The sequence below is a fragment of the Engraulis encrasicolus genome, chromosome 6, assembly GCF_034702125.1.
Source record: "Engraulis encrasicolus isolate BLACKSEA-1 chromosome 6, IST_EnEncr_1.0, whole genome shotgun sequence".
Classification (NCBI taxonomy): Eukaryota; Metazoa; Chordata; class Actinopteri; order Clupeiformes; family Engraulidae; genus Engraulis; species Engraulis encrasicolus.
In genome coordinates, this window is record NC_085862.1 from 5,050,013 (window position 1) to 5,060,012 (window position 10,000).

The 10,000-nt window shown below is 45.7% G+C and overlaps 1 protein-coding gene across 1 annotated transcript in view; it reads left to right on the forward strand.

Moving 5' to 3' along the window:
- Positions 1–10,000, forward strand: part of LOC134450521 (small conductance calcium-activated potassium channel protein 2-like) — a 130,907-nt gene that overhangs the window by 49,437 nt on the left and 71,470 nt on the right. The window contains exons 3-4 of the mRNA XM_063200360.1: positions 5,171–5,266; positions 9,153–9,571. Coding sequence (XP_063056430.1) covers positions 5,171–5,266; positions 9,153–9,571 — 515 coding nt within the window. The remainder of the gene's footprint in view (positions 1–5,170; positions 5,267–9,152; positions 9,572–10,000) is intronic.

A 10,000-nucleotide genomic window follows, 5' to 3' on the forward strand; every position in this document is an offset into this window, starting at 1 on the left:
ACCAAAAACCAAGACACAAGTTCCAGTTTTCGTTCTATTTATTTACCACCACTGGATTAAAAGTCAAAGGGGTAGGCCTAGTTGTCTCTGTCCATTACCCACGGGGGAACCCACCCACGCCCAAGTCTGAAGTCTCCAATGGAATGCTTGGACAGTCCAGCCACCCAAGTCCATCCGTGCGGGGGTTGCGAGGTGAATTACACTGCAACGGGGGCATGGCACACACGTTCAATCGGGAGCAGCTGGCGGTGATGAGAAGCGATGGGAGTTCTTCTGCGTAGGCCCGGAATAGCTGGTTGGTCTTCAGCAGTCTTGGGTGCGAGCGAGAGGAAAAGAGAGAGCGAGAGAGAGCGAGAGAGAGAGAGGCGCACGCACGGGGGCCACAGTAACCAGGCGAATACGAGTCACTCATCTTCACGGTGGGGTGCATGTCCGTCTCACCCCTTTCCATCGAGGCAGGTTCACCTGGCCGTCACTCTGATTGCGGACTCCTTCTGGGCACTATGCCAGTCGCGCTCTCCTCCGAGCTGCCAGTTGCCTTCTGATCCATAGGATCGCGTCCACTTCTCATCCAACTTCTCGTCCCTTTCGCCTGGCTCTGTCCGGTTACCGGTGTCCGACGTCTCCCATCTTGCCGCTCCACTCTCGCCTCTCTCCCCTCAGGATGGCATTCTCGCAGTCATCTCTCCTTGCGGCTTCCTCCTCACAGTCTAGTTTCTTGCCGTTTAAAACTCTGCTCACCAACCCACGTGCACCAATCACCTCCATCCTCCTCACCTGCGCTCCATTATCCTAATCATGCTCCAGGTGCATTACATTGGGAATGAATGACATCTAGTTTTCGGTTCACTTGGGCCTCAATTGTCACCCCGTGACACTTACACAAAGTGCATTTACCCATAATGCACCATCATGCATGTCCCATCATGCAATGCACTTCTTGGAGGTAAATTTCTCAAACAGAAAGCCATTCATCCTGAAGGAATATTTTTGGTTTGCATGAAAATATTACTCATTGTTATATTCTGTGTTTATTTTAGGGGTTTTTAAAATTTAAAGTGGTACACAAAAAAATTACCATGTTCCCACCGTCATTATGATGGTCACGTATATGTTCTGGTATATATAGGCTCACACTTCCCACAGTGTCATGGTTGGAGGTAAGTTGGAACTAATTGTTCAAACAATGATTACTGTGTCCCCATTAATGATAATCCAAGTGATCAATTGCAGGAAGGAGGATCAAGATTGAAAGAAAGTGAAATGTAAACCTGAAGTCTCTGTAACCATGCAATGATTGAAAGTGTCAGGCATGCTAGGCATGCATACTGTAACACTACTGTGACTGTGGTTGTGTGTAATGTACAAGCTCTGAGAACTAGCATGATTTGTAATATTACATTTATATTATTTCATGTACTTGGGAGAGTACTGTAAATACACTTCAAGCATACCTGTTATATATTTAAAATACTTAATATGATATACTTTTTACATACTTAAAATGTTCCAATGTTGTCCAAAGAAGCATGAAGTTAATATACTTTTATTGAACTTCTAGTAACAATAAAATGTTATAGAAGTGTACTCAAGCACACTATTAATGCCATACGAATGCATGAAAAGCGTGTTTGGAGCATACTTTCAAAAGTATGCTTGTAGTGCACTTAAAGTTGTCCAAAAGCGGTGCCAATTTAGCATCCTCAGTGTGCTGCAAGTGTGCTGAAGTACTGCTTTAGTAGTGCTTCAGCGCACTAATAGTGCAATGAAGCGCACTTTAAATCGCCGAAAATAGTACACTTTGTACTAAGTACGGTCAAAAAAAGTACACTTTAAGTATATGGGTTTTTCACCTGGGCATGCCTAGCTGCTGGTGTGCATGCATGTGTGTGTGTGTGTGTGTGTGTGTGTGTGTGTGTGTGTGTGTGTGTGTGTGTGTGTGTGTGTGTGTGTGTGTGTGTGTGTGTGTGTGTGTGTGTGTGTGTGTGTGTGTGTGTGTTTCTGTGGTCAGTTTGTAAAGCTTAACTGGGCTCTCTGCAGATGAATGTTGCTCTTCCCTGCTGCACACACACGTATACTGTACAAGGTGAGCCCTTGCCAACCATGAATACCTCCAAAACCGCTCTCTGATCACCTCTTAAAGAATCAATATGTGGTAGATTAGACAACACAATTTCCCTTTTGATTGAAAAAGAGGAGTGTGCCTGCGTTCACACACACACACACGCACGCACGCACGCACGCACGCACGCACGCACGCACGCACGCACGCACGCACGCACGCACGCACACACACACACACACACACACACACAGCCAAAAAAGGTGTCAAGGTGTGAAGGAGGAGGAGGAGATGGGTTGGCAGCAGGACAGAGCAGAGCAGGCTGTCCACTAGAGAGGAGAGGAGAGGAGAGGAGAAGATAAGAGAGGAGAGGAGAGGAGAGAGGCAGCAGGACAGAGCAGAGCAGGCTGTCCACTAGAGAGAAGAGAAGAGGAGAGAAGAGGAGAGGAGAGGAGAGGAGAGGAGAGGAGAGGAGAGGAGAGAGCAGAGGAGAGGAGAGGAGAGGAGAGGAGAAGTGAAGAGAAGAGGAGAGAAGAGAAGAGAAGAGATGAGGAGAGAAGAGAGGGAGGAGGAGAAGAGGAGAGAAGAGAAGAGAAGAGAAGAGGAGAGAAGAGAAGAGAAGAGAAGAGAAGAGGAGAGGAGAGAAGAGAAGAGAAGAGAAGAGAAGAGAAGAGAAGAGAAGAGAAGAGAAGAGAAGAGAAGAGAAGAGAAGAGGAGAGGAGAGGAGAGGAGAGAAAACACTACAAAGACACAACAGACCAGGCTGTCCACTAGACACAAGTGTGAGAGAGAGCAAAAGAAAGCAGACAGACAGACAGACAGACAGGCAGACAGACAGACAAGCTGGTAGGCAGGCAGACAGCTAGTCAGACAGGCAGGTAGACAGAGAGACCACTACACGGATTGGTCACGAGGCAGAAGGGGAAGCTAGGTAGACAGGCAGCTTGAGAAAGAAAGACAAACTGCTAGAGAGAGAGAGAGAGAGAGAGAGAGAGAGAGAGAGAGAGACAGACAGACAGACAGACAGACAGACAGACAGACAGACAGACAGACAGACAGGAAAGCTAGACAGGGAGTGGTGGAGAAGGCAGCCAGCCAAGAGAGTGAGACAGAGAAGAGGGGGACAACACAATGCACAGCCCTGGGCTGTACTAAATCATCAATACCTACTTAATTACCCAATATGGATGATGCAGTTAGGGCCACTTAGCCATGCCTGTCTCTGTCTCTCTGCTCGTCTCCTCTCCTCGTTAGCCTGCTCTTCTCTAGCTCCAGTTTCCATCAGGGTAGATATATTTGTAACAGGTACAGTAACTGGGTGGGCATCCTCTCTGCTTCATAATATCCCCTCGTAGGGCTGCACAATTAATCGTCAATAATCGAAAATTGTAATATAATCGTGTAATCGAAATTGTGATTTCAATCGTGATTTAATCGTGGCAATAATGAGCTACCTTCGAGAGCGTCCTTAAAGTCAGAACATACTGACAAGGCTGGTGTTTCTGGCCAGAAATCTGTTCACCTAAGTTTCACACTATTGCCTTTTACATAATTATTGCAATTCATTCTATTTTGCTCATCCCGTATATAATTCAGTCTTGGTTATATTTCATTGTGTTATAATTTTTACAAAATTCAGCAAAAATTAATAATCGTGATTAATAATCGTGATTATATTTTGACCCAAATAATCGTGATTATGATTTTTTTCCATAATCGTGCAGCTCTTCGGGTTCTCTTGCTCCAGCTGCTATTAGAAGAGAGATTTTTAACTGGTAATTGAGCGTCGTCTCTCTGCTTCATAACATCCTCCTCCTCTTTTTTTCTGCTATGGGTTTCCATCAGCGTAAAATGATTTGTAACAGGATGCTAGTGGATGCTCTCCTCTATCCCCCTCCCAGTAGCCCCTTTTCTTTCATTTCTATTTTTGTTTCTCTCTCTCACTCAACACATCTGGGGTGAATTTCTCAAAACCAAAGTTGCTTACTACATCAGCTACTTCGTTGCTTTCAATGCATTTTCCCATTGGTAACTACCGAAGTTGCTAACAGGCTAACAACTTCCCTTTTGAGAAACTCACCCCTGGTCTGCTTTTCTTCTTTTTTTTTAGATGCGCCGTCCGTGCAGCTCTATTTTAGGCTTTGTCCGTCCGTAGGTCCGTCCACCGTGACGCGTTTTCCAAATCATTGAAAACTGCTTCAAAATAATAATAGAATGTTAGGACGCATCATTGTCCGCCTGTCGGACTTGTTCTTTCTGGTATCAGGAACACGTAGCCCCATAATGCACACCGTTTCACCAGAGGAACGCTGTAATCGTCACTGAAAATATATATTTTTTTATACCACAGTACTACACCAGCATGACATTGCACAGTACATTTAGTAATGCACTATGACTTGTTTCTTGTCTTTATCAGTTACGCCAGACTCTCTGTAATGTCATAGCAATGTTGTTACAATGTAGTTAAGGTTTTTAAACAGACTCTGATTGGGATTGCTATGTTGCACTGAAATGCTGATGCGTCTATCAGTGTAAAAAGATATTAATAAGAAATACAGCAAGTGTGCATCCACTGTCCTCTTCCTAATCCCGTCCTCCTCTAGCCAGGCCGTGCCCTCCAAGTGACGCAACACCTTCCGCGTTGCTACCAGTCAGGTCAAGAGCAATGCAAGTACTTTCTGAGCTCCCGAAAAATCGGGAACTCCTCCCACTTTGTCAAGAAGGAAACAACCATTAGTAAACCAGGGGAGGCGGGTCAACCATGCCGTTTGGAAAATGCTAATTGTTATGCTCTTGGTCAGACCAAGTCTCTCAGAGATTTGAAAGTCGATGACAATCAGGCTAGTAATATGACTTGTCTCCACACACAAGATGATAATCAGGAAATGGATGTTACATTGGATATGAAACCCTTCAGGAAGAAGAGATTTGAAAGTCGATGATAATCAGGCTAATCCCATCCTCCTCCTCCTCTCTCCTCTGCTCTTCTCTGTCCACAGGAGTCGTCATATTCATTTGCACTGAAATGCAGATGTGTCTATCAGTCGATGATAATCAGGCTAATCCTCCTCCTCTCCCCTCTGTTCTCCTCTTCTCTGTCCACAGGAGTCGTCCTATTCATTTGCACTGAAATGCCTTATCAGCCTGTCCACTGTTATACTGCTGGGTCTCATCATCATGTACCACGCCAGGGAAATACAGGTAAGCCACGCCCCCGCAGTGTCCAACAATCAGAGGTACCCAGTGTCCAGTGTCCAACAATCAGAGGCTGAGTTGTGTGTTGCCAGGGTCGCGCAGCCAGGGGAAAACAAAAAATGAGAACCCATGTATAGGCCAAATGTTTGAACACACCTTTTTAAGGTTTATGTTTAAACAAACAACTTAAAGTTCTAGTTCTACAACTTTAGTGAGATACTCGCTGATTTTGGTGTTGAATTAAGATTGACTGGCCCTACCGTGGCTGATATGGTAGGGCACTCGTCTACTACGCGGCAGGCCTGGGTTCGATTCCCGGCCCGGGTCCTTTGCTGGCCCTTCCCTCTTTCTCTCTCCAACTCGCTTCCTGTCTCTACTTCACTGTCCTGTCTGAGAAAAACAATAAAGGCTTGTAAAGCCCCCCCCAAAAGAATTTAGATTGACTGAGTGTTTTTACGTGAAAATAGAAAAAAATGCTTCTTGAGAGCACTGGAATGAATGTTTTAATTAGCACATAATTCTACTGTGTATGTGTTCATACACAGTGTTGGTCTCCGAGTGAATCTACAAAGTACTGTAAATAGCCATGAAAATGAGGAGAATGCTTTGAATGAAAAGGTGTGTCCAAACCTTTGGCCTGTGCTTGTATATCAGATATGTCTAAAAGACTGATCGACCAGCATGTCACATTAATCATTAGGCAATATCACAATTGGCGCTTATCGGCAGGCAAAATCTGTCTGACTTTTCCCCCCCTCTCTTTGTGTCTCCTGCCATTTTGCACCGTTCAGACATTTTGTTCGGTGGGCCTGTGATTAATGCTCACATTACACCTACATAAAGAGCTCTGATCCAATAAGCACCTGTCGCCTCTTAGTCTAAATAGGGTTTAATTGGCCCTTCTAAACCCCACTTATCATGAACGGCTCTGGCAGGGGGTGTGTGTGTGTGTGTGCGTGTGCGTGTGTGTGTGTGTGTGTGCGTGTGCGTGTGTGTGCATGCATGCGTGCACGTGTGTGTGTGCATGCGTGCGTGTGCGTGTGTGTGTGTGTGCGTGTGCGTGTGCGTGTGCGTGTGCGTGTGTCTGCGTGCGTGTGTGTTTAGGGAAGGAGAGGTCTTGGTGTGAGTGTGGGGAAGGGCAGACTGGTCTAGTCTGGTCTGGCAGGGTGTTTGGCAGGCTTGCTGTGTCCTATCTTCTCTTCTTTGTTCACCTAACCCGTTGAGATATTGTGTTATAGATTTGCTGTTACCAGAATGGCAATGACCAAGGCATAGTGCATTACTAAAGGCCCTGTGTTATATCATGGTAGTATAGTGGTCACTTTTCAGAGACTATTACAGCGTTCCACTGGTTGATCAGCGTGCATTATGGGGCTACAGGCATTTTTAGGGGCTTATGTGCTTTCTTCGAGCTGCTGGACATGAACGTATTGGGAGAGAGAACCAGGGCATGAATCTGTTTAACCCATATTTGGGCAAGTGAGTGCCTTCTCTACTCCTTTGCCACAGCAGCCCCTTTCCCTTCAAGGTTGACCACATCCACACGAGCTACGTGACGCGTTTGAGTAATACACGTAGGTATGATAGAGTGGATGAGGGCAGTGTTTATGGACAAGCCATGACAAATGGGGGAAATTATAGGAGTGATTAAATAGTACATTGATTGTAAATGAAAAGCCAACGACACCAATGATGTGCGCTGGAAGGGTTTTTTTTTCCCAAACTGCAGGTGTATGAATGAGAGAAAAATAATTAAATAGAGACCAATACCCAGAATGTAGGCTACGGTACGCACATCATTGGCAAAATGGCAGTGGTGCATAACAGAATGGGAGAAATATAAATGACGAACTAACTAACTACCATTGAGGACACCGAGGTCATGGCCTCAGATTTTTTTTCTGTAATGTAAAATATATCTATGATGAAAATCGATATATGATCAACAGTGATGAATTTTATCTGTATACGCCACTCCCATTTATCCTCAAGGCAGTGATTAATGAAAAAAGAGTTTGACTGAAGTGTTTGAAGCATTCTAAATGTACAGTATGCAGTACAGCAGGCAGTATTTGACCTCAGTATTTGAAAATGTCTAGTTACGGCCCTGTAGCCTACTGTATGTGCAGACAGCCAGCCATGCACTAAACTTCCTGAACAGCCAACGTCTTCAGTTTTCTTCCGCACAGTAACTTCTGGCAGTGTCCCGAGGCTGGGGGAAGGTTTTTTTAAAGGCCCAGCTCGGGCCAAAGGAAGGAATACACGAGGCCAGCGCGGCGCGCAGCACTAATACATTATGGATGCTGGCAAGTCTGAGCGACTGTACAACAAGATCGGTTACTGACACAACATTTTAAATGAGAAAAGATGAATAAGGAGGTTTCACCCCGCCTGAAAAGAGGAAGTCAAAACGCCACAGTGGGATTCAATGGCGGAATGTAAAACAAGCTCTTTAGGACAGTGAGTGACAGTATGTGGACACAAGGTCAAAAGGTCAGGCTACAGGGTGACTGATAAATACTACAGTGAAAAATATACTATAAATAGTACGTAAGCTGTATAGAGCAGTGTTTCTCAAACTTTTTCTGACCGAGGACCACTTTCTCCCCCTCAAAAAATGTGGACACAAGGTCAGAAGGTCAGGCTACAGGGTGACTGATAAATATATACAGTGAAAAATAGAGTATAAATAGTACCGTATATACAGTATAGTTTGATTTTTCTCTAGCCAGTCACTGTACAGCACTTTGGTCAGTTTGCACTGGTTTTAAATGTGCTCTATAAATAAAATGTACTTACTTACTTTACTTACTAAGCTGTATAGAGTATATTGACTATACACAAATGCTCTTTCTTGAAATCCCCTTATGATTTTTTGGTGCATTGCATCGGTCTCTACTCTCTCAAGTTGCAGTGAAAAACTAAGCAAACAAACAAACTTTTCCTATATTTCATCTGAATGCAAACAGACAAACTTTTGTTCTGTTTTATGTTCATATCATTTCGCTCCCCACCCCACCGTAATTATAGAAATACACATGCATAAGCATAATCATACACTCTTACTTACAAACTGAGTTTCCACACTTCTCTCTCTCTCTTTCTCTCTGCAGACACATGAACACTGACATTTTTCATAATGGGTACGCTGTGGGGCAGCCATTGACAGTAGATGTAATACTGTCAATGGGGGCAGCACATTAATAGCCTGATTATCATCGACTATCATCGATTTGGTCTGACCAAGAGCGTAACAATAAACGTTTCTGAAACAGCATGGTTGACCCGGCTCCCTTGGTTTGATACTGGTCGACTGGTGTCCGACAAAGTGGGTGGAGTTCCCAATTTTTTGGGAGATCAGAAATTATATTTACATTGCTCTTGGCCTGACTAGAGGCAACACCGAAGGTATTGCGTCTCTAGGAGGGCATGGCCTGGCTAGCGCATTAATGTACCTTCCCATTAAAGGGCTCACTGTCTGTGGAGAACTGGGTTCGAATCCAGCCTGGGTCATTTCCCAATCCCCGTAGCCCTCTCTCTCCCCTCTCACTTCTTCACTGTCCTGTCTGATGAAGGCATAGACAGCCCATTAAAATTAAATACAACATTTTTAAAAATAAACAATAAGCTTTCTCGCCACTTTAATCTCCGTTCTGATTTGATTCCTCCCTACCTATCAGCTGTTCATGTTGGACAACTGTGTGGACGACTGGCGCATCACCGAAAACCCTGAAATTGACACTGAAATTAGCACTGAAATTAACACTGCAATAAGTGCTCTCCCCACTGCTAACACCCTGACTTCCCTCTCTCTTTCTCTCTCTCCCTCTCTCCCTCCTTCTCTCCTCTCTCTCTCCCTCTCTCCCTCTCTCCTCTCTCCATCCAATCCAAGCTCTTCATGGTGGACAACGGCGCGGACGACTGGCGCATCGCCATGACGCAGGAGCGTGTCTTCTTCATCGCGCTGGAGCTCCTGGTCTGCGCCGTGCACCCCATCCCCGGCCACTACGTCTTCACCTGGTCGGCGCGGCTGGCCTTCACCTACGCGCCCTCCGTTGCCGACGCCGACGTGGACGTCCTGCTCTCCATCCCCATGTTCCTGCGCCTCTACCTGATTGGCCGCGTCATGCTCCTGCACTCCAAGCTGTTCACCGACGCCTCCTCGCGCAGCATCGGCGCGCTCAACAAGATCAACTTCAACACGCGCTTCGTCATGAAGACGCTCATGACCATCTGCCCCGGCACCGTGCTGCTCGTCTTCAGCATCTCCTCCTGGATCATCGCCGCCTGGACCGTACGCGTCTGCGAGAGGTGAGCGCCGAGAGTAATATTGCGCGCGCGTGTGTGTGTGTGTGTGTGTGTGTGTGTGTGTGTGTGTGTGTGTGTGTGTGTGTGTGTGTGTGTGTGTGTGTGTGTGTGTTTGTGTGTGTGCGTGTGTTTGTGTGTGTGTTTGTGTGTGTGTGTGTGTGTGCATTTGTGTGCGTGCGTGTGTTTGTGTGTGTGTGTGTGTGTGTGTGGTGTGTGTGTGTGTGTGTGTTTATATATTTGGGGTGTGTGTGTGTGTGTGTGTGTGTGTGTGTGTGTGTGTGTGTGTGTGTGTGTGTGTGTGTGTGTGTGTGTCTGTGTCTGTACTCTACACACCACTACTGTGGCTGCTGCTGTGTAGTTTGGAGTGTGTGTGTGTGTGTTTGTGCGTGTGCATATGTGTGTGTGTGGAGAGAGAGAGAGAATATGTGCACA